Here is a 27,247-nt window from a genome sequence, read left to right as displayed (position 1 = left end):
TATGACTCTTTTGGGATGTAAATAACATCCATTACTGTAAAGTTGGCAAGCAGGGCAACGGTCACCCATGTGATTGCTCGAACACGGTTGGCTAAACATACTACTGCCCCAGTATGGTCCAATAGTAAAATTGACAGCGGATACTCGTTATGGTTTTGATGATACACACATGGCTGTCTCCCGAAACGTATCAAAGAAGCAGTGGCATATCCGTACGTGGATACAGACCACGACAGTCGCCAAGGTTTTGACAACTAAACGCTAACCAGACATAGTTTGCATGTGCGTAGTGGTTGGCGTAAATACATTCACAAGACAACGACGAATGGAATTATTCACTTAATGGTAACTGAGTTTCAGCAAATTTGTTCCAGTCGACCATATTTAATTTTTGTCGTAGGGAAAGCTTTCTTTTTTTTCGATTCAGCAAGGTAAACGTTCCATCGTTAGCAACACTGCATCGATTAGTGATGACTTGATCATTGCCATCATTACCATGGCAATCTCCGTGTCCAGCTGCAAGGATGCTCACTAACCTATCCAGAAAGGAAATGAAAAACAACGAGTTAATAAACCCGCCTAAATGTCTCGTATTTTACATCGTGTTTGAAATGGCGCTTATTCAATGTCGTTGCGATTGCTAGCATTATTATGAAGCACACAAGGAATTATATGCAGTTGCGACCTGTGTCTTGACTGATTCAACTAAAACGAATTAGAATATCTTTTATAGAGTGAGGCTATCAATATTCATTTTATATATAAATTGATCATACATTTTTTGTGTGGACGTGTTTATCGTTTCCATTCAACTGTTAGATTAATAATTAAGATTTAATTAAATTTAAGACGATTTTTTAATATTAGCTTTCCTTGAATCGTGGCAACCAGTATGACGCACACTAACTCCAATAAAACGAGAACCGACGCTCAACAGTATACTATAAAAAAAATTAAAATTGCAAAAGCTAATGAGATTTATATATATGGTGACCTATATATTGAAAGTATGCATCATTGCATAGGCAATAAACGAAAACAGGGTACGTAATCTTCGAATGGCACAAACAGTCATAAACCGTTCTCTCATATTGAACTTGGGTATTGCAGATTTTTGACCTAACATATTCCTTTTAAATTTATTTCGGTAAAATTCACCTCTTCTTTTAAAAATAAATTAACTTTCTTATTTTAAATGAAATGCTGCAAAATGCCTGTTTTATTTGAGTTTCTCTCACTTTATTCATCCAGAATATTGATATACTATATTTCCTGTTAAAACTAAATATTTAAAGTCAAGAGCTGTTGATATTTTGATATCTGTTGCTAGGATTATACTATCTATTTAAATCACAGTGTATTGCGTATTACTAAACACCATAAAGTCAGAATCGAAACATTTCTAAATGTATCCGATCATATAAATAACACACACACACACACACACACACACACACACACACATATATATATATATATATATATATATATATATATATATATATATATATATATATATATATATATGTATATATATATATATATATATATATATATATATATATATATATATATATATATATATATATATATATATATATATATATATATATATATATATATATATATATATATATAATCGGCCTACCTGGGCCGTTCCATGACTTCCGTTACGTTATCTATGTACTTCTGGATGCTTACAGTGTTTTAATTTGTGATATCGAAATGTTTAGTTGTACATATTACACCCTGCTTTACATATATAGGGAAATGTTTATCAATAGGGAAGTTTTGGTAGGAGTCCGTTTGATCTATTACCATTGGGTGGGTGAACCTTCTCGTTGTAGCTGCGAGAACAAGATAATTGTATCCAAGTACGTACTACAGTCGCCCAGTACACACTATGAATGACGATCGTGTCTGATCATGGGACATACATCATGATCATGTGACATACACACGTATAGCAATGTATTATTTCGATCATACTATGCATCAACACACACACACACACACACACACACACACACACCGGGACACACGCCCTCTCTCGGCGGTTTCAGAAAAATGATGATTATGTATGTCTACTCACCAATATTCGTCGAGACTGCCAAAGTACTGACATTAGGAAATATTCGTCGAGACTGCCAAAGTACTGACATTAGGAAATATTCGTCGAGACTGCCAAAGTACCGACATTAGGAAATATTCGTCGAGACTGCCAAAGTACCGACATTAGGAAATATTCGTCGAGACTGCCAAAGTACCGACATTAGGAAATATTCGTCGAGACTGCCAAAGTACCGACATTAGGAAATATTCGTCGAGACTGCCAAAGTACCGACATTAGGAAATATTCGTCGAGCCTGCCAAAGTACCGACATTAGGAAATATTCGTCGAGACTGCCAAAGTACCGACATTAGGAACCCATCTACTTACTTACAAACACGAACATTCACTTACAAGCAAGCCTTTGTACCAATGCACAAGAAAAAATTAAAATGCATATACTGCAAAGAGATCCAAACCGATATCACATGACTGATTTTTGATGAAGTCCTGAATTTTTCTTTCTTTACTATCATCATTTTCCCCGTAACCGACACCCATATGCAAACCTGTATATACTTTCAGTACGACATATGTAAACGTATATATGTCATTATTACGATATATAAACTTGCATACTTATTTATCATCAACATAGTCTGTATTACAGATAACAGCGTTGAACGGAAAAGAGTACCCTTTGATATTTGCTATGAAAAAAGAGTTGCTTCATATTTTGCATGGTGATAAACTTTTATTAGGAAGAGCAATGCCATTTATTTATTTATAGTACATTGAAAGAAAAAGTAAAATGGATGCCGGTCTATAATCTGTCAGGTCAAGAAAGATAACTTCCAAAATTGTCCTATAAAAGTTAATATAAAACAGTAGCATTTTCTTCCAAAGCAACTGCATAATTTCATTCCACAGATACTGCAATCCAATGCTAGTTTTTACCTGAAACAGAGTGCTCTTACCTGATAAATTCGGAGGCCTATCTGGACAGGTCACTGTATTCTGATTGATATAAATAGTGTATATATCAAACTATAATGTTAATCAGGTAAATTATCAAAGACAAATTTGCATGAACGCTACAATATTTGTGTTTAAAGAAAATCCAGTGTTATGAGGTAAGTGTGATCTTACAATAATAAATAAAAGATCCAAAAGCATTGTAAGATTTATATTAGTTCGAGAAAAATTTCCATTAAGCGCAATATTACTTTATTCATTTAGATATATATTACTTCTAAGATTTTTCCCAGATATAAATATGCGTGTTTGTTAAATCACTATGGCGTAGCTGGAAATTTGTGATGTTTTCATTATATATTAAGTGACATTGTTACAATTCATATAGATTTACAGCAAATAAATAATAATTTTCAAAAGCATGTTACGTTGTTTCTTTGCGGGTGTATTTTCCTTCATCTTCTTCTTTTAGCTCTTTTGGTTCTTCTCCTTTTCTAAATATGGGGTTAAATAGATTTAAATCCAAATATAGCATCCCATATTTGTTTACGTAAGATTTGGGATTCGTTTACTTTTTCATTCAAACTTGATTCTCAGCTGATACCAACGATTTTCTTGGTATGTCCAGATGGATAAGAAGGCAACATGCAGAGATTAGTATGATCAGTCATTTGCTGTATAAGCCCAAAAATAAGCAAATTCACGACGAAAAAGCAACCAAACTTGTCAGTCAAAGCGATAATGACAAGAACAAACATTCAGTTGCGAAGGAATTTAGCAGAAACTGTGGATCTGTACAAGAAAATGTAAAGAAAGCAATGTGATTCTTATTGACGAGTTTCAATGCCAGCATCACTGTTGAATATACGCGGTACTAAATCAGAACTTGTATTTCTCTTGCAAAATTAAAATGAAAATATCATTCAACAAATTGAATGTCATAACCACTGTATTATTAACGTAGAAAGCAAGGAGTATATAAAGCAATAGTCACCCAAGATAATGGATCAAAATCATCTACAGCAGATGATTAACATTGAAGAGTGAAAGCTGACAATGAATCAAAAAGAACGTTGCAATAATAACGATGTTTTTGGCTCGGTCGAAAGAGATCATTGAGCATAAGCATATACGAAACTATATACATTGAGCAGGGTAGAGATGTAAATGACCGATGCTAGTAGTACGTGAAGAGAATAAACTACACCCAAGTGGAATCTAACGTTCTTTTCTTCAGAGGACTACGATATAGACTCAGTAACTGCTGCAGTACAGACACGGAAACTTGCCTCTTCAAGGTAAAAATGGACATCAGCTAAGCCAAGCAAATTGCACACAATGACGGTCAAAACGCTCCATTAATGTGTTATCTTCGCTCTCCCAGTCGAAATAAAAAAAAGCACTATGGAATAGATGTTTTCCATTTCTAACACAGACTACATTACACAACAAATGATGATAAAGTCAAATGGGAACTTGTGAAAAACATAAGAAATGAAACAAGCGTTTTGACATTTTAGATATAATCTGGAAAAGCAGAGAGAAATACATCACCTAAGGCAATTGAAGAAATGTCTTTCCGAAACGCAACAAATCAAGCTGATCAAATATAAAGCTTCTATTCATAAGATGATTAAAAAATATCAGTACAATGAATGGCAGAATAAAATATTAAATTCGGGGGCACGAGTGACTCGTTTCAATTTAAAAACAATAAAAATGATGCCGGTGAGAATAAACAATGCGAGAATTCTGATCTTTGGAAGCTAAAGGGTTGAGTTATGATAAACTGAAGGCTATCGGTATACTGCAGAAATTGCATACCAGTCGCTAGGACAGGCTTTTAGCCAGTAACATGATGGAACCAACAATAGTTACTTCTAGATAAAATCTGCTTAAAGTTAGCCGTTTGGCACATTTGTACAATTGCATAGCAATCAAGAATCCGTGGATTAAAAGAACTGATCGTCCACAATGGGATCAGCGTTAATTTGAAGGGTTTCAATACTGGTGTGAAGAAGCAAAGTACTGAACAGGAACAAAACAGTTTTATTACAACTTTAGATTAAGTTATCTGGATATGATACATTTTGTGCAAATCTACACGGCAAATCTACACGGCAAATGTATTTAGCCATCCACATCAATTCACTTTTAGTGGACCATTCAACTCAATATTTGATGGTCATCCACATCTGATAGCACCATTCCACGACGAAACAACCTTATTGCACGTGAACACGCAGGAATTAAGGAAAGAAATCATAACAAAGATGGCAAAATAAAGAAAGGACCCAAGAGCAACAAATGTAATATATATATATATATATATATATATATATATATATATATATATATATATATATATATATATATATATATATATATATATATATATATATATATATATATATATATATATATATAAAAACATGGCTTTTAAAGTGTTGTTATAAAGCAATTTGATATGCCAATACTACTAGTATATCAAAATGTGATCCGCCAATGGCGCAATAATACGTATATATAAACATTCTCGCGACTGTTTGCAGATGATTCTAGATCAATGATGAATATCCATACATTAATTACTAGCGACCTATGAAAATAACGATAACATAATGTGGTACACATTTTCATCCCAATCTTTTCTGCTTTCTGTTCATTCCTCGTGCATAACGGACAAACTACGCAGAATGTGGACTGAGATCGAAAAGGAATTACGGCTAGATTAAAACATTGAAATAGAACAAAATTACACAACTACCAACAATGATATGGTTCGTCGTAACGATATGTGTGCAATTTCCTTGGTATTTCTCTACAATGTTTATCAAAGATACAAAGTTGCAAATCATGTCGACATTATACGGTACATTTCTTGATTACGTGGTACACATAGTGTGATGTATTTCATGTTTTGTTGTTTTTGTTTCTTAAACATATATTGCTCTAAAAATCGATTATCATCAGCTAAATATAAAAATGTCCAAACGTTTCTCTCGATCGATCCATCGATCGATCGACCATCGTTTCAAGATACTTGCTAAAATCTATAAATGACGAGTGTAGAGAATTTTCGTTTGTGTCATCCCACCATGTCTCTGGACAGATAAATGATGGTAAAAGGTACGTCAAACCGATCAAACATGAGAGAGAGAAAGAGAGACAGACAGACAGACAGAGATTGAGTTTTATGTTCGATGGAACTGTTACTTAAAGCAGAATAATGACTTACATCAACTACAAATATATTAAAACATCTTAATTACCTCTTGTTTGTTCGTCATTTCGCCTAGTTTCTATTGCATATTAATTTCCTTGCGCCGTTTCGTGAACGGCTTAGCCATTGATGTGAATGGCGTAGCTAACCATGTGTTTATAGTGTTCTACTGTTTTCATTAAAACCATCTTTCATGTTTAAACCTAAGTGTGTATTATATTGATTTAATCAATATGAAGAAAAATAGAAACTAAAAAAGAAAACAATCAACTTATTAACATGCAAAGGTGATTGTGAATAACCACAAAAGGCATAGAACTTCATTTTGAGCGGACTCACTCGGGGATGTGAGGAGTTCATGCACTCGGTCAATACACAACTGCCTGTAATAAATCTTAACTCAGTTCAAATGGCAAATATATGTATTTGTATGTGATGAAAATAAAATATATGTATAGTGTGTGCGCTTTATGAATGATATACCACTCGTTGTATCAATTTTTCATCATGGAGAATGCACGTACACATGAAACATGTTTATAGATACGTGAAATTAAGCTGATATAAAAACTCAACTTGGAATATATTAAGGAAGTTTGCAGATTTGCTGATAAGCAATATTGGTTTCTGGGAAGTTAATAAAGTTTTCCTTAGTATTAATGTCGACTATTAAAAAGTTTGCATTTTCTTAGTTTGCACTTTTGTTTAAACATTTAAGTCCGGAAAACGTATTTGCACTGTCTGGGAAACTCTTTGACCAACATTTTAATGCATTCGGCATAACCCTTTCATTTATACAGAAAAGGGACGACCATATGAAGTCATGCTGTATATTTCCCTCTGGACGTGTGAGTGATCTGGATTTTTAACGTAGCTTTAACAATTGTTCAGCCATATTGCTACGATGTCTGCAGTGTGACAGTTTATAGTGATTTCTACAACTGGGACATCATGCCGCAGACATGAAGCATTATGTCCCACCCAGTCACATTATCCTAACACCAGGCCGACCAGTCCTAACACTAACCTTGTAGTGCTGAGCGCCAAGCGAGGTACATGTTAGTACCATTTTTATAAGTCTTTAATATGACACGGCCAGGGATCGACCCCACGATCTCCCTCTAGGCGATTAATTTACAATTAAAAGAGTGATATATAGGTATTTATGCAAAGAATTAAGTTATAAGGCATAAATATATCACGGAATTATACCACTGAAGCTACTAGTTTAATTAATCGTGTTTAAAAATTTTAGGAATAATTTCTCAATTTTTTTTCTTTTTGTATTTTCCGCCTGTTGTCAATTAAAACTTGTCATAAACCTAGCCACAAAGAAATTTCTTTCCCTGCGAACCCGCACATAAGTTAGATGAATAGTAGTGTTACAAGCCAGGGGTATTTGCTTGACCGAGCGGTGTCAAACCCTGGCTTGAGTCCACAAGAAGTCATAAGTTTACCCCAAAGTTTCAAAGACTTCCAGGTGTAAATTAGAACGCCGGACGTGTCCATTATATGCGTAACTTTTACTCAAATCAATGCAAGATAACAGATCGCACAACTTTCCAATTGTCTATCAACCGCACATATGCATGGTTTCTCTTCATCAACTTTCCGTAACGTCAGCAGTTCACGCCGCAGAAACATCACAACTATTCTCGAAATATTTTCACTACGCCATCTTATGCTAGTCAATTCATGGTTTGTGACCATATTCCGCCAGTAAAACTACATAACATTTGCCATCATGGCGACATAAAGGCTATCTGCCGAGTGCCTTCTTGTTAATTCGATTGAGTAATTTACCGGTCTCATACCATACATACTGCCACTGCAGTCACACCACAAATGTACACCACTAGATTTTAATAAGGACTATGGTATGACAGGGACACTCATGTGGCTATAATACAAATTCACTAAAAGATAACCATGACATCATAGAAACTCACTAACACTTCATTCCGTGACGTTTGTTCTGAGCAATTGGCTAGTTATTTCAGGCTAAGGAATATTTCCATTGCACCGAGTTCCAATAATCAAACAAGCATTCACAAAAATCTAAGAATTCTTTAAAACGCGCATACTACAAATTTATTCTAGTATCATTATGAGTTTTCTCCCATGCTCCACTATCTCAAAAGTGACACAAGGCAGACAACTCCTACGGTTGTTGCCACTATAACACAAGCCTGATGAGGTTATTGATTTTCTTTTACAGTACACCAACAAAACAACGGTTATATCGAGCCAGGACAATAATATAATACGAACATAATAATAATAATAATAATAATAATAATAATAATAATAATAATAACAACAACAACAACAACAACAACAACAACAACAATAATAATAATAATAATAATACAAAGTAGAAGACGAACAAAGGTAATGATAATCATGACCGACATTTTGATGACGGTTCAAACTCTCAACCTTCTGGTTGCGAATTCGGCACGCTAACCAATGAGCCATGCGGCTGAGTCTGGACAAAGTATTAAAGATTTACAATGACGTGAGAGAATACAAAAATGAGATTAAGGACAAGCAGCATGCATTTATAGGCTTTAAAAAATAACATTCTAGTTGAAAATTACATAGAACTATTTAGGAATGTATTAGATGAGTACGAAACGTTTTGTTTTCTTAAATTGCATGCATTAAGCAAAGTTGATAATATAATCACACACATTAAATGTAAAAGTTGATTATTTATAGCTTACAATTAAGGTTAAAAGTCAGGTATGCAAAAACTCCATCCACAACCCTCAATCTCAGACAAAAGTCAAGCACACAATAAACATTAAATGTAGATAACACTGAATTGAATACCGCTCTGAAACAAAAGCTAGCAATGGCTTTGACAAATAATTTTAACTCAAAACAGCTAAGTCTGTAAACATGTGAAGATTCAGTGCAAGTCAACTCCGCAAAAAATACGTGTTGACGAAAAGAAACTTTTCGCATGTGAAAAAGATTTATCACTTAGAAAAGACAACGACCGCAATAACTTTGTGTCTGTCACTTTGAGAAATAAAATCTTTGACAAAGCCATTTTATTGAAGGACTTGAATTTTTTTAGAGATATACATTGGTTGGCGTAAGCATCCCACAACAATAACAAACCAGACGACATGGCGATAAAATTAATATGTAAATGACAGATCCAGATTCGATAGGCAGTCATACAGAGGCAAATAATTTGTGTATTGCTATGAACAAGAAGCAAGTAATTACAAGGAAGATAATTTATTATATATTTCATAACGACAAATTGTAATAAATCAGTGAGAGAAAGAGGCGATATAATGTTTTATCATTACTTCCTTCCTCCATTTAGCAAACTTATCCTACCATGTGAAAATGTTATACAAACTTGTACTTCCATATTCGGACCTATTGTATGGCACTGGTTCATCCCACCCTATCTGCTGACCTTGTCCTCTCAATCTCTCTCACTCATTCCCCCATCTCATATGCTTATCCTGCTCGCTCAGTCTCTCTCACTCATTCCCCCATCTCATCTGCTTATCCTGCTCGCTCAATCTCTCTCACTCATTCCCCCCACCTCTCGCTCCATCAAGATGCATAGATTTTAAAATATCTCGGAAATGTAGCATACGTTTAATCAACCAATGAGGAGGTGCCATCAAAAATTGCCTGAACATGATCTAAAAACAAGAAATGGTGAACTACAAGAATGAACGTTTTCATTATGAATCGTAGAATTTGTTAGTAACTGAACCTACATAACCTACTGCCACTTCATGTTCTGTGTCCGCCGCACGATAAATATTACAATATACGAGAAACGGTACACCTTTATGGGAAATACGTTTTGGTCAAATATAGTTTTAAAAAAATAATTAAGTAGCAAATTTAGCTCACGTCCTAATCATTACCGTGTTTGAGAACAATGGAAAATTCGGAGACAGATGCGCGTCGATTGCAAATCGCTAAGTGAAAATTCAAATTCGAGGACATCGTATCTTACGGAAGTTGAATCCAAGCTTGTCAAAACCACACAATTCACGTTGGAATGAGCATATGAACAAATAAATAATCACACAAGTTTAATCAAAGGATATTTGACCTCATAAATAATTTCTATACTTTGTAGCAAAGTATCGGCTAAAATAGCAGTCAAACATTTATTTTTCTCTTACAAAACCTCGAGGAAAAACATCTGTTTGCGCAGCAAATGAAGATGATTTGTATCCTACCATACATACAGCAGAATAGGCAAAGTACGGAGATTTGTCTAAGTTTAGCCAGCAAACAATCAATATATATATATATATATATATATATATATATATATATATATATATATATATATATATATATATATATATATATATATACACATACATATATATACATACATATATACATACATATATACATATATATACATACATATATACATACATATATACATACATATATACATATATATAGATATATATACATACATATATACATACATATATATATATATATATATATATATATATATATATATATATATATATATATATATATATATATATATATATATATATATATATATATATATACATATATATACATATATATACATATATATGTATGTATGTATGTTATGTATGTATATATAGTTCGCGTAATGATTTCGTCTTCATTTTATGAGTAATTGAAAATGCACCCACTAATTTCATGCATTCTGCGCACCTGGATTAAACTGAAAACTTGCTCCCGGTCTATCACCAATTAAGCTGCATCAGGGTTTCAATCATATATCATAGTGAATAGTTATAATGTTTTATTATATATTTAAAACCACTTCCCTTATAGAAATCCTCCCTTCCCCACGCATGAAAAGAAAATGTCTCAGCAGCACATCGCCCAAAGAGTGGTCTTTAATAGAAATTGTGGATATATTAATGTCAGGAGAAGAAAGTCGTTATTCTCCAAAAGGTTTTCGGGCAAATGAACACACTAACGTACAAAGTTGTGGCAAAATGTTTCACAACGTAATTTATTTAATTATGTCAAAACAATCACTGACTGATGTGTTCGTTTCTTCTTGGAAGGATTAGTAAATATTAGAAAGATATAACTAGCAAAGTAGAACTCGTTTTGTTCAGTCTATATACATATAATGTAGGTCAATCAGACACAGACTGTGAGGAACTCATTTTATTTTTATATACATATGTATCAAATGAATGTATGCAAAGTTAGTTAGAAATGTTGGTCAAAAACACATTTGTCTCGAAGGATCATTCAACGTATTCTCTTACTGAATAAAAGCTATATCCAAAACTTCAAGTTAATATATATATATATATTTGTACGTAGGTTTAAAATATTGAACAAAAACAAAGACACGGGACTGTATGTAATCATATACAACGTATCAATTGTACTCATAAAGAACGAAAAATGACATTTTTGACTTATCGTATTCATGCATCTCGTAATGCTTACCGTGGCAGACGAAACACGAATGGTATACGAAATTCCATTTTGAAAGCAACATCAAAAGATGTGAAGTATTAAATTACTTGCTTCCTAATGCATCATGCAATAACACAGTGAATGATACAAATTACACTTTGCAGAAAATTGTACGTAAGCCACGAAGAAGCCATACTGATTTATCGTGTTGATGCTTAGCTTGTCATTCGCATCGGATGCCATGTTCTTAAAGGATCACACTTTTTCTACTTAGTTAAACCATTGTGACGTCACTTGTACTCAAACCTCAGAGTACATGTGCTTATTGCTCTTGGTTATTTCATTTTAAAAACCTCCTTTGCTGCAGACATGTCGTGCAAATTTCATGTACCAGGTACTGGATCATGAGATTCTGAAGATAAATATGTTACTCCTGTTTCGCTAAAGCTTATGGAATTGGCTTTACATATCTGATTCAAACACTTCACTGTTGCTCTGGCAAACGTTCAGGACAGAGTACCTTTTGCTTTCTCGACATTCGTTAAAAGTAGCAGTTAAACACTGATGAATGCGTATTCGAAGAAATATTCTAATGTGTCATTTCTTCACTGTAAAAACATTCATCAGCAGTGCTCTGAAGGAGGTGCACCGAAGTGTCCTGAACTCCTAAAGGCAGTAGTTCGCTCTGGATATTCATTTCTTAAATCCTTTTTCCAGGCTTTTGCGTACAGGGCTTGACTGGAACGTCGCGATGCAAATGACGTCTTTGATTGTTCTCCAAGGAACGTTTCCTCATAAGGTTCTTTCTGGCTAACAGAAACCCGAAATGTGTCGAGCTCATGAGAAACATTATCGTAGGTATCTGAAGGTTGGTAATAATTGTTATATGGTTCTCTCGATTGACGTAGTGGGTATATTTCAATCGAGCTATCATTCCATGTGGGATCCACGTACGCAGGGTTGCCAATGTCATCACTACGATAAAACAGATTCTGATTACGCGCCACGAGATGCGCGTGCGGCAGTTTATAAGGTTGTATTGGAGCCATGTCTTCATCCTGTTCATAAGTACTCTTTCGTAACTTGCAACATACGAACACGAATGCAAGAACAACCAGAATTAACTGAAAATAAAAGACAATGAAAATTCAACATCAACAAATACACAAAAACTTATACCTTCTAAAACTAAGTTTCAAATGGATGAATGTAAGGAATAACACATGCTATGATCGAGAGAGGTAAATGTAAAGGGAGGTAAATACTACAACGTAAAGGGAGCTAAATACTAAAATGTAATGGATGCTAAATACTTTCTCATAGCAGTTTCTGTGTATTGATGTTGGAAATATCTAAAATCAAAATGTCAACTCAAACGTAACATTGGCGTACTAACGCCTACTTGTAATGTGAAGTAAAATTACCGTCTTAGTGTACAAAAACTCCGGTATGTGCTATTTGTATGTCTTGGTTTACATCTTTGCTGGATTTTATCGATAATTTGTTGGATTATGGGAAATCGGCGTTGGGACGATATTTCTCAAACCGATTAAATTAGATAATTACTTTGAACAGACGTAATAATGTGCAGTATTCACAAGACTTTATGGTGGCATGGATTATTTTCTCAAAATGGAACGTCCTTAGTTTCTAAATATAAGGAATTCTTTAAATATTATTGAGTGTAAGTGTTTGGTCCGTTGATATCTAAATAACTATGTGTAGTCAAGTTTCATATTACTTGGCATAAAATACCGATCTACGTCTTAAAAAATACGTTATGTAACGTTATACGAATGTGAAGCAAGAGATAATATGCAAGTGTCAAACTAGAGTCTCGTGTGTGAGCATTGATTAGTTCCTCAGAGACAATTGCTTGTGATATTGTGAGCATTTAAGACTATTGTCCTGATGTCTTTGACAATTGGAGAAGCCTCGACCTCAAGCCATCCATATACTACTATTCAACACTTTTTGCTCAGTTTTGTGTCGTGTTACTTGTGACACGATGTTTATGAGAGGACACGTTTTAGATTTGTAATGGTGTATAGATTACAGTGTAATCCTGTCTAAAGTGACACTGAGTAAAATAATTTCCTAAACTCCAACGGTCTTTGAGCAAATGCAAACTTATTATAAGAGTGAGAGTAGCATTACCAGGAACAGCTACAAAGGTGGGAGTAGCATTACCAGGAACAGCTATAATAGTGGAAGCATCATTACCAGGAACAGCTAAAGGAGTGGTAGTAACATTACCAGGAACAGCTATAATAATGGAAGCAGCATTACCAGAAACAGCTAAAAGAGTGGGAGTAACATTACCAGGAACAGCTATAATAGTGGGAGTAACATTACCAGGAACAGCTATAAGAGTGAAAGTAACATTACCAAGAACAGTTATAATAGTGGAAGCAGCATTACCAGGAACAGCTATAAGAGTGGGAGTAGCATTACCAGGAACAACTATAATAGTGGAAGCAGCATTACCAGGAACAGCTATAAGAGTGGGATTAGCATTACCAGGAACAGATATAAGAGTGGGAGTAACATTACCAAGAACAGCTATAATAAAGGGAATAGCATTATCAGGAACAGTTATTAGAGTACGAGCAGTATTACGATGAACAGCAATAACATTATAAACAACATTACCAGGAACAGAACTTAGAGTACTAGTAGCATTACCAAGAACGCAATAAGAGTAGCATTACCAGGAACAGCTATAATAGTGGGAGTAGGATTACCAGCAACAGCTATAAGAGTTGGAGTAACATTACCAGGAACAGAAATAAGAGCAGTCGTGTAGCATTAATATGAACAGCAATGCGATTAGACGTTCCAGTACCAGGAACAGGAATAGAAGCAGAAATCGCATTGGAAACGAGATTAGGGTAGAAGTAACGGTGGCGGCAATAGTGACAGTAGCTGTAGTGGTATCAGTAGTATCATTAGCAGCTTTAGCAGTAGCAACACTAACATCAGCAGAAATATACAGTTGTAATTGCAATTGCAGCAGCTGAATTACAATTACATGCTGTAGTAGTAGTAGTAGCAATAGTAGTAGTAGTAGCAGCAGTAGGTGAAACAGTAGTTGAATCAGTTGTACTGTACCTCAATGATCAAAATGCAGACCCCAACACCGACCAATACACTGGTATTATTTGCAACCCAATTCCTCATGACTTGGTAGCAACCCTATAATAATAACAATAATAATAATAACAATAATAATAATAATAATAATAATAACAATAATAATAATAATAATAATAATGACGACAATGACGACGATGACGTTGACGATGACGACGACGATGACGATGATTATTATTATTATTAATATTATTATTATTATTATCATTAATTTGTAAAAGAAACGGCATGTCGATCATCAATAGTGTTTTGTGACAAACGATAATGCTATTACTGACTGTATTTCAAATTATAAATCTCCATAAATACTTGCATTAAATTATTCTCCAAATGTTAAAAAGTAAAAAGATTTTATTTTTTATTTAAATGTAAAGAACTTCGTAGAAATATGTGGAATGAAATGTTGCATCACAAATCCACAGCTCTTCTTGTATTTGAAGATTTGAAATTAGAATTACATTTTCTTCTAGTGGATATAATACTTACCTTTTCTATGAAAGCCGTTGTGCTATTTGGTCTAATGACACAAAAAGTATCATTTTTAACATGGCAACAGGCAAACGGAATTTGCTTCCCAGTAACAATGCTGCTCTTCATCTCTATTTCGATATTCCACTTCCTTGCTGGCAACTCACGAAAATCCGTATATCTGTCTACACCACAACACTGAAACTGAAAACAGAATAAATAGTTCGTTAGTTTTGTAAATACGGTGAAACTAGTCAGACAGGAAAAGTTCCATCAAATTCAGCACTCAATAAAAAACACTTCAGCAATGCCAAGTGCTCTCCAAATGGCAGACACCATTTTCAAAATGAAAATGAGTGTGTAATACATACAGCGAGCTCTATATGTTTGGGAAGTCGCTGACATCATTAAACTTAAACAACCAGTTTCCTAAACCTAACTGCAGTATTCTGCTTCACGAATGTAGGGGGGGGAAACTCTTTGTAGTTGAGTGGGCTTAACGCCATTTTGCAGAATATGATACGTGGCGGCTAGTACGTTTAGTGGCAAAATGAAAGGAAAAGCCCCTGAAGAATCACCCACCCGTGGAAAACTACATGTCAATTTTCTCATATACTCACGTCGAACCCACGCGATGCCACGAAAGGATCTCTGTGAGCATTTATTTGTAGAGAAGGGTAACGGTATATTCATCACTAAGGAGTATCAAGTATTTTGTCAGCTAGACTTGCATGAATTTGATATATTTTTCTCGTAATCTTGTAGGGTGCATGCGTTTATGTATGTTTGAGTCTGTGTTTGGGAATGGATGGAGGGAAAACATTTGATGGCGTGCTTAATGCTTCCATACAAGAGAAAGGCTGTAAAATCCGCTTAGATTAGTTTATTTGAATTGTGTGGGTGACTATTATTTTTTAAATTCATCGAGATTTTAATCTGGTATTTCAAATTCTACATAGGTTACCACTGTGAACTGATACCTTTGGCATTTTTACGGCAGATAATGATTACCCAGTGGCTGTGACAAATGAGTGCGAAACCATCCATTAAGATAGCTGACAACCCTGTCCGAAACCATTCCTTATGATAGCTGACAACCCTGTCTGAAACCATTGATTAAGACAGATGTTGGCTCTACCTGCTTTATGTCTGGAAACAACGCCGCGAAACATTCAATTTTGTATTGTTCAGAAAGCTGGAGATAGTTTCAATCAAGAAGTTTATCCCCCGTGTACAGCGTATCTATACACAATATAGTACTATCTTCCTACAGCTTAACAACGTTTACAAACAATGATATAACATGCAACTTATTTGCCATTTTATTCAAGAGAATGCGTCATAAATAATTTGCTGAACCTACCACATGTATGTGAATATAGCTATAGGTCCAAATATTGTACCTTGCGATTTCATGATAATGCTAAAGGTCCATATATTATACATTGCGATTTCATGATAATGCTAAAGGTCAACATAGTATACGTTTCGATTTCATGATAATGCTAAAGGTCAACATAGTATTCGTTTCGATTTCATGATAATGCTAAAGGTCAACATAGTATTCGTTTCGATTTCATGATAATGCTAAAGGTCAACATAGTATACGTTTCGATTTCATGATAATGCTAAAGGTCAACATAGTATTCGTTTCGATTTCATGATAATGCTAAAGGTCCATATATTATACCTTGCGATTTCATGATAATGCTAAAGGTCAACATAGTATACGTTTCGATTTTATGATAATGCTAAAGGTCAACATAGTATACGTTTCGATTTCATGATAATGCTAAAGGTCAACATAGTATACGTTTCGATTTCATGATAATGCTAAAGGTCAACATAGTATTCATTTCGATTTTATGATGGGGCCCCGAGTGGCCGAGTGGTCTAAAGCGCTCTCCGTTACGGATCACTGCCATCTCACCTCTGTCTGCGTGGATTCGAGTCCAGGATTCGGCCAGTGTGGGTATGTGAGAAAGCTTGCCAGTAGCTTCTCGTGGGTCGGTGGTTCTTCCCGGAGTTTTCCCGGGTTCTTCCTCCACCATTAATACTGGCCGCCATGCATAGCCTATCGTGTGCTGAAAAATGGCGTTAAACCCCACAACAACAAAATCGATTTTATGATAATGCTAAAGTTCAACATAGTATTCGTTTCGATTTCATGATAATGCTAAAGGTCAACATAGTATACGTTTCGATTTCATGATAATGTGAAGGGTCAACATAGTATTCTTTTTGATTTTGTTATCCGAAACAGATGAAGGCTCTTACGTTTGTAAGAGAAAGCCATTTGTTCTCACAAAAGTTCAACTGCTCAGCGTGAGGGAGAAAATATAACTGATTTTTGTTACATCGTAGCCCTGAAGGTTAGATCAAGTGCCGTTTTCTGTAATCTCATACTCCCTTTAGAAATGCTTCATTAAATCGATGGCTTTTACAATATCAATTCAAATAATATAAAACTTCCAAGCATTAGTTTGGGGTTTACCGAAAATGATATGGTTTTCTTTGTTTTGTTTTTCTTGTACAAGTTTGTTTCCGTCTCAGATTTATTTTCCGCTACTTGCCTTACTAAAGCTCGTACTCTAGCATATCACCATGGATCCTGTACTAGAACTGTTCTAAGGTGGCAAAAATTTAGATTTTCTACAAGGTGATGACGTCTGCGATTGTATACAAGGTGGTAAATTATATATATATATATATATATATATATATATATATATATATATATATATATATATATATATATATATATATATATATATATATATATATATATTACATTGTCACTGTAATTCTCCCACACTTTTCATTCTGCTTTTACTTACATGGCCTTATTGCCTTGTTGATGTGTTGTATTACGAGCTTAAGGTCTTAAATTAAGTAACAGAAAAGTGTAAAATAAAACAAGTTTTCTAAAATTCAACAAATAAGCTATTTCCCAAACTTACAAAGTGAAAATTGAAAAAGAACTTATAGTATTGTCAATTAAATTCCAAACAGCCCTAAAAGTTCTATTAGAAGTCCAAACAATTGAAGATACAATTGAATTGCAGTGGGGTTCCAAATAAATTCCAATGGTGAATGTGTTGATGTGTCTGTGGTCTCATATGTGCTAATGTGACAATGGTCGGGAATGTGGCGATGTGTTAAAATTCTTTTGATGTATCACAGTAATATAATCCAAAAATATCCTTGTCTGAATTTACTATAATTCCAATTTAATGTTTTAGTCCAAGAATATTATCGAGCACTTTGTAATTCCAGTGAATAATATTTTGAATAAAGTAATCCACCCAAATAAAACATTGAACACAACAAGAGGGCTGATTCTGCTTCGGATGTTAAGGCACGAAGGAATAATCCTTAAGTAAACAAAATTATATACCCATCAACTTAACCAAGGCCGCAATTACCATTTTATGGAAATAATCTGTCAACTTAATGGAAAATTTATTTTCTGGAACTTTCTGAAGTCATAATCAAGACTGCATCCTGAACTCATACTAAAGAAAACCTGTTTACAATTAATAATGATGTGAATAGTTAATATATAATCAGGTATAAATATTAACTATGTATTTTGTTGTTTATAAAATAAATGTCACTGGTTAGATCGACCATTAGCTCGATTCTGGACTAATGTAAATTACAATATACAGATATTCACAACGTATTAACATTGAAAAAGCCAACAAACAATACCAATTAAATACACATAAGAGTTGCGTGTTGTTGTACTAATCATACATGGTTGTATTGCTTTATTGGTGGACTTCATGTAGTAATGCAAGCGTATACGATTATATTGCCTTGATGATCTGCTGTGTGAACAAGCCATACATGTCATGTTGCCTTGATGATCTGCTGTGTGCACAAGCCATACATGGTAATATTGCCTTGATGATGGGCTGAGTACACAAGCCATACATGGTAATATTGCCTTGATGATGGGCTGTGCGCACAAACCATACATGTCATATTGCCATGATGATCTGCTGTGTGCGTGCACAAGCCATACATGGTAGTATTGCCTTGATGATGGACTGAGTGCACAAGCCATACATGGTAATATTGCTTTGATGATGGGCTGTGCGCACAAGCCATACATGTCATATTGCCTTGATGATAGGCTGTGTGCACAAGCCATAGATGGTAGTATTGCCTTGATGATGGGCTGTGTGCACAAGCCATACATGGTAATATTGCCTTGATGATGGGCTGTATGCACAATTCATACATGGTAATATTGTCTTAATGATGGGCTGTGTGCACAAGCTATATTTAGTAATATTGCCTTGATGATCTGCTGTATTAACAAGCCATACATTGGTATCTTGCCTCGCTGATGGGCTGTGTGTAGTAATACAAGACATACATGATCTTCTTGCTTTGGTGATGGGTTGTGTGAAGTAAGAAGTCATACATGGTTATATTGCCTAGTTGATGGGCTCTGTGCTGTAATACAAGTAATACGTGGTTTTCTTTCCTTGTTGATGGGCTGTGTGTAGTAATACAAGTCATACATGGTTATATTACCTTGTTGATGATATGTGTGTAGTAATACAAGGCGTACATGGTTATATTGCCTTGTTGATGGTCTGTGTGTATGAATAAAAGTCATACATGGTTATATTGTCTTCAAGATGTTGTGCGTGTGTGTTTCTTAATACAAGACATGGATGACTGTATTGCCTTGTTGATGGTCTGTGTGTACTAATACAAGTCATACATGGTTATATTGTCTTGAAGATGGGCTGTGTGTAGTAAAGAAGTCATACATGGTTATATTGTCTTGAAGATGGGCTGTGTGTAGTAATACAAGTCATAAACGGTTATATTGTCTTGCAGATGGACTGTGTGTAGCACTACCAGCCATGGGAGTGTGTGAATTTCACCCAAAATCATGGTCCATGTTAGAATACTTCGCACAACTATTATAATGTAAGTTCTGCTTCACTTGATTAATTATACCACCTTTGTATCACAGCCATAAAGGCATCAGGGGGAGATACGCATGAACACAATTTAATAAAGTGGTTTTACGATATATCAGTATATTCTGGTATGGATCCTGCCCGCTACGTGTTCTGCCAGACAATGCCGATAAATCGGTTTTGTTTCCTTTGTTCTGTACCCTGGAATGCTGTTGTTCTAAAAATCCGGGGAAAAGTGTTTTGAAAGATGTGTCGGCCGAAATATTAAATGGTTTTTGGTCGGCATAGTAACAACTCAAAAGGACAGACATGAAACCTGTTGTCAGGAACTTGTTTCGTGCAGAAGTTCGATTTATTTTCTCCAGGACAGATGGAAATGAAACCGATAACATTTTAATTTAACTGGAGTGTAATGCTGTGGGAACTTGATTGCCCACGTTCGCTGTCATCGACCCATTCTAGATGGTAATACGAACGAACTGAACGTGTGTACAGGTCACCTAAGTCGATTGCGCCCACGTGTAGAATGTTTTCCAATTACTACACGTGTAAAGGGATTTAAAAGATATTAAGTTATATGAAACTTTGACTTCTTGTTCGCTCTTCAGTATCATTTTGCATTATGTACAGTCTTTTTCCCAATGTATTTCAATACGCATTAGAACAAACTTTTATTAATCGTAGTGCAATATATATTAGAACAAACTATTATTAATCATATTGAAATAAGCATTGGAATACAATGTAATGATTTACAATATATTGCAATAGGGAGATTCTGGCAATATCCAGAATTATCTATCATTATCTATCTATCTATCTATATATAGTGGCCGAGTGGTCTAAAGCGCTCATCGTTAAGGATCACTGCCATCTCACCTCTGTCTGCGGCGGTTCGAGTCTAAGATTCAGCCAATGTGGGCATGTGAGAAAGCTTGCCAGTAGCTTCTCGTGGGTCGGTGGTTCTTTCCGGGGTTTTCCGGGTTCTTCCTCCACCATTAATACTGGCCGCCATGTATAGCCTATCGTGCTGAAAAATGGCGTTAAACTCCACAACAACAACAACCTATCAATCTGATTGTGTGTGTGTGTGTACTTACCTACTTGTATGGAATGTATAGATATGCATGACTAATTATTTATCCGTGAAACCTGTGAGTTTTAATGATGTATTCCATCTTTGGTAACATTTCCTCTTGTAAAATTATTCTAAGTTATTTCTTTGACATTAAGTATTGGTTATTTATTGAGCAATATAGTATCATTTTATAAAGACAATGGCCTATGTACTACATACTTACGCTATGCATGATCAAATTCCATCGGAGGGTATCTACGTCACTTCCGTTGATTCCTGAGTAATTGTTTCGTATGGAGTCTTTTAATGCATCTTTAATCCACCCTTCAATCTGAAAGCAAAAATGTTCTCGTCTAAATTCAAACATTTTACAGTCTGTAATGTTCACATAAAGTGTTCAGACAGTCGTTTTATTTCCTTGTGCTTTTATCAACTATGTATAATGCACAACATGGCCGCTTTCGTCCCCAGGGTGGGAGAACGATACAAAATTTGTTCGGAAAATTGAAAACTAAATAACACAGAGACCTGTATTTTTAAATGATTACTGAAAAAATGCAAAGTGCGCAATAATTACACAACTACATAGCTTTTCTACAAACCGCCTGATACCTCTACCGTTAATTCAAGGGCTAAGGTTTTGTACGAAACCTTACCTTGGGTTCATCCACACTGACAACCATGCAGCAACGATATCTGCATTATTTATGAATGGTGGCTGCAATTTCTTTAAAACCCAACTACCTGTATAAAGTTTGAAACGAAAGCAGCTGACTGTTTTTGTTGTTGGGTTTGTCTTTTGTTTCTTTTTCTTGTTTGGTATTGGATTTTATCGAAAAAGAACTAGTATGCAAATATTAAAGAAAATCATGCTTCATCATTACCTTTCCTCTGAGTGTGGCCACCAGTATGACACATATTACCTCCAGTATGATAAGTACTAGCAGCACCACAGCATACTGAAAAAAAAAAAAAAAAAAAAATATATATATATATATATATATATATATATATATATATATATATATATATATATATATATATATCGGCGCTCTGTAGCACTCGGCGATACGATAATCATCCAAAAGTGGATGGCGAAGGAACAAAGAGAAAGACCTGAGGTTCACGGGTACAAGATCTTGTGGCAATTGGAAATTTACACTCAGTAAAATGCACAAATCTGCTTTTCTTCTTTTCAGAAACGCAGGATATACACATCGAGTTATAACTGCAAATTGACATCTGTATACCAAACAGAGAAGAAAGCGTCATTTTCTGCACACATCATGGAATGGATGAAATAATTTGTTTTGCATTTATGATATAACATGCTTTAGTGGGTTAATGTGTTGCTTTTTTTAGGGGTGGTGGTTTCAACGGCATTGTAAAGACCATGGCATGCTATATAAATGACAACTGAGTGCTCTTCCCAAGGACACATTGAAGTCACCGACCAAGGCTGGTCCACGCAGATATCGAGTATGCAACCCTTGGATTACGAATCCGATGCTACAGCAACTGAGCTAGCGGGTATGTAGTAATCAGGTTAAGAATTATTTATCGATGTATAAGTACGGATGTAGGTAAAAGGGAATACCGAACCTATCCACTCAGCTTCTGCCAGTCTAACGTGCATGTCAACGAAATATTGCCCAAACAATTTATACAGAAACACTATATAAACCTACCGGACAATTTTACCACTGCTCGACTATTGCTTATATTGACCTAACCAGCCATGTACGGTTATACACCTACATGTACTTTGTGTCGTTATACATATAATATACATACTTATTTTCAGATTGATGTCAGTGTCTACCTACCTCTATAACTACTAACCCACCAACTTAACTATCTACCTGCATGCACACACACACACTCACACACACACACACACACACACACACACACACACGTACATACATACATACATACATACATACATACATACATACAATAGGCGACCTAGTGGTTAGAGATTCCGCCACGGATGCGGAAGTTCGTGGGTTTGAGCCCCCGCCGAGTTCTACCAAAGACTTATGAAAATAGTACGAACAGCTGCCTCGCTTGGCGCTCAGCATTCAAATGTTTGTGGTAGGACTGGTCGGCCTAGTGTCAGGATAATGTGACTCGGTGGGACATCATGCTACATGTCAGCGGCATGATGCCTTAGTGCTAGACATCACTATAAACTGCCACACCGCAGACATCGAGAATGAAAAATTGTTAAAGCTGCTTTAAAAATCCAACACAAACATACCTAAAATATATAAACTTACGGTGATCAGTAGAGATTTAAGCCTGACAAAGGCGCCAGTGATCCCCACGATTCCAAGAAGGATAAATAAGACACCAATAACAATAAATACAATGCAAACAGCATCTAGAGTTTCACCAATGTTCAAACTTTTTGGAGTATGGACGCTGACGTTGGCAGTTTCTAATGCCTTTTGGAAGGACGAGTAACCCAGGTACTTGTCTGCCATGTTTTGGTCATAGCGGACGATGCAGGACGCTATCAACAAGGCGACTCCCAAAAGCTGAAATAATAAAGACGTAAAGTTAGATTCCAAGTAATGTTCCATACAAGTGTAGCTTTAATAATGACAATGGTAACGACAATCAGTTACCCTATCCTGGTTCATAACTGTACGCATACGTCATCGTAGGATCCACTTATTCATCTGAATTATTCTTTTAATGACTTTTATTAAAATAATTTGAATTTTCTTTTACATTTACTCATTTCAGTTTTGGTTTTGATACCTTTTTATTTTTTATTTGTTTTTTCTTTGGTTTGGGTTTATTCTGGGGGGTCTTTATTTCTTTGGGTTTTGGGGAGTTTTTTTTAGTCTTGTATTGTTATTTGTTATTTCAGTTTCAGTGACATTAATAAAGGATAATATCATATAAAGTACAATTTTGTTTCATATATAGAGGATCTCAAAATAGGTAATGATTTAATATTGAATTAATGAAACGAGCTGAATAAATTACAGCTTTTGCGAGCCTTGGTGAACAAAGTCTCGACATTATTTAACGAGTTTCATAAAATTAATATTAAATCATTACCCATCTGAGATTAATTTTATTACATAAATTTTATTTCAGTGGAAATTATTTAGAAAGACGAAATAATAATTTCGTTTGTTCTGACAGACGTTGCACTTTCCATTTGTTGTGCGTTAAAATAGTCCAAGACAAAGTTGAACAAGTCAGTGGCGTCACTAGGGTTGGTATCACCCAGTGCAGTAACTCATGGTGTCAACCCCATGGTGTTCCTTCCTTCACAAAAATTCAAAAATGTTATAGACAGTCATATGCGGTAACTCATGGTGTCAACCTGTAACATTACCCTCTTAGTAAGAGGGGTGGTTAATTGGCTTTGGCTGGCGTTATCTAGAGGATGACCTCCCTCGATATTATAGCCCGGTGGGAGTGAAAAGATAGAATTTCAACAGAGAAATGAGCAACACTATTGGGAAGAAATAATGCAATACGAGCCCCCTTAGACAAGAAAAAATAACAAAATTTAATCAATAACAATTAATAGCGGCAACCCCAGTTCAATGTAAGTTACGTCAACAGAATTTAATAGCAGTGTCTAAATTGGATTTATTTCGTCATAATAACAAGTGGTGAAAAGAGTGAAATGGCCACGACTGATTGCATCACTTTCTCCCTTGACCGTGTATCAACGTCCTCCTGTTTCCTCGAGCCTTCCTATTCTCTACGCTTCACCCCTTTCTGGACTTACTAGTCCTTTATTTTGACCCAGGTCGTCACTTTAAATATAAATTACTTTCACATTGTACGCCTTAATTTACTCTGCCCAGTCGTAAGCAGCAGTTCCTAAATTATTCCCTAGATAATGATTTCTTTCGTCAAATTTAAACAGCATAGAATTTGTGAACTATGGTACATATAAATTTTCCTTTGAAAATTATCAAGAGGTTATGGTTGGTAGCTCCAATGTTTACTTTGTTAGGACAGCGTTGCAATGCCCTGGTCAAATCTCACTGGGTCATAAATGCTAGCCTTTCAAGTTTTAACACTGACATGGGGGAGAAAAGAAGAAAGCTCGAAGTGACCCTGTCTTAAATGTGATAATATTTTAATGCTCAATTCATTCAACTTTAAGGTTCCATACAACTCAAAATTCAACACTTAACACACCCCATGGACCTCCTTCCTTCACAAACGTTCAAATATTTTAAGGACAGTCATTTTAATGTCACCCCCTCTGATGGTGTCATCCGGTGCTGTCCGCACACCACCACCCACCCACCCACCCACCCGCACCCCCTAGTGACCCTACTGGAACAAGTATCAACGTATTAAAGTAGATTATACTTTTCTTACAATCACTAAGTCAAAGAACGAACGTCCTTCCGAATAAACAGAACATTTTATAAAGACAAAATCGTTTTTCAACACAGAATGTCCAATGCTCGCGATGTCACATTGTCTGATGCAGTACCGGTTAGAATGCAGTAGACGGTCCATGTTTTTTTTAACCTAACATGTCACTTTCCCACCTAAACATTACATTGTTGCAATATTCATTTGAAAGAAGGTATCCTAGCTGCAGAAATTCACATATTTACTGCGGTGTATTGGTGACTGGATATTTGCAGTATTTTACTTGGAACAACATACTACAGAATACGGACGTTAAATAAGTTTCAGTTTGAGTCGAGATTGCATCACATATTTACCGCGTAAATATGCAGTGGCTGGATAAATTTCTGTCAGTTTGGAGACCGGTTTATATCTACGTTCTTCTGTGAACAGAGGTGAGTTTATTTATTCATGTAAGCTAAAATGTAAACCATGGTTGTATATAGGGTGGTTTCCATCCTTCAGGTTTACAGCTCCCCTCCAACCCGAACTTACACATTCGCTATGAACTGAGAAATACCATTAGTTTTACATATTGTTATTCTCGTTCTTGTCTTGGGATTTTATCCATTTTTCATGTTATGATATGTTACACATGGCATAGCAAATCCCTGCAGTGGTAAACTGGCTAAATTCAGACGGAGGATATCATTTTTTTCCCCAATTCCTTTCGTGAATCGAAACAAAATGGCTGCCAAATGTTCACTGACAAAAAAAAAACATTCCAGAAGGCGAGTTCAAAAATGTTTTCCCTCAATCGCAGCCAATCAGTAAGAGAATACTGCACAATAATTTCATGAAATTATTGGGACCAATCAGAATCACATCAAGTGATAGGCTCTCATGTTATAAAATCTAAAATATGAAACTGCACACACTATAGGCAAAGTGCACCAACTATGTGATAAAATGCTATAATGAATTAGACGTTAACATTATTCCGAAGATTTTCCAATATTACTGTCATTATTTATATATTTTAACATTTCTAATACAAGGAAAACCAAATGTCTTCGTGCATATGTTGCTTTGATAGAAAGGCCCTAATATTAAAAACAGGGATTAAAAGGCATTTTCAGATATTTTCCGTTATGAATTGACTGACATCCTCAATACAAGTATGAGGGAATGTTCCGCCAAATTTGATGAATCGTTCAATCCTAGCGGTACAGCAATAAGCGATTTCCAATAAATGCCAGTTATACTAATGGGATGTTATCTCTGATTTTCAGCCCATAAGTAAACTCAGTATTAGTAATCTCGGGCATATTCGTTCAGACCTGAGTAGTGATTCCAATTAAACCCAGGAGACGATAGAGGCTTTACAAGTCGGCTTTGACATGGACAGGTGTAAATAATGATTAACAATTTACGTACATAGTAAATTAAGTAAATCAGTATCTACATGACTAGTTACAAGAATATACTGTATATATAATTGGGAACAGGTTGCTTTTTGGGTACCCTTTATATGCAACCCTATTTAAACTGCTATGATATTCACA

At 35.2% G+C, this 27,247-nt stretch overlaps 1 protein-coding gene across 3 annotated transcripts in view; it reads right to left on the bottom strand.

Annotated features, from left to right (window-relative positions):
• Positions 1-11,417: 11,417 nt before the first annotated feature.
• The window catches only part of LOC149773759 (CD82 antigen-like), a 294,550-nt gene continuing 278,720 nt past the window's right edge, over positions 11,418-27,247 (bottom strand). For all 3 annotated transcript variants that reach the window (XM_089946058.1, XM_089946057.1, XM_089946056.1), the window contains exons 3-8: positions 23,621-23,881; positions 22,223-22,297; positions 21,562-21,669; positions 15,333-15,518; positions 14,805-14,888; positions 11,418-12,817 (exon numbers count right to left, since the gene is read on the bottom strand). In XM_089946058.1, the coding sequence (XP_089802184.1) occupies positions 12,317-12,817; positions 14,805-14,888; positions 15,333-15,518; positions 21,562-21,669; positions 22,223-22,297; positions 23,621-23,881 (1,215 nt within the window). In that variant the 3' untranslated portion in view covers positions 11,418-12,316. The remainder of the gene's footprint in view (positions 12,818-14,804; positions 14,889-15,332; positions 15,519-21,561; positions 21,670-22,222; positions 22,298-23,620; positions 23,882-27,247) is intronic.

The sequence above is a fragment of the Sinohyriopsis cumingii genome, unplaced genomic scaffold (assembly GCF_028554795.1).
Source record: "Sinohyriopsis cumingii isolate HCF-2022 unplaced genomic scaffold, ASM2855479v2 utg000615l, whole genome shotgun sequence".
Classification (NCBI taxonomy): Eukaryota; Metazoa; Mollusca; class Bivalvia; order Unionida; family Unionidae; genus Sinohyriopsis; species Sinohyriopsis cumingii.
This window is presented reverse-complemented; position numbering and strand designations above follow the sequence as displayed.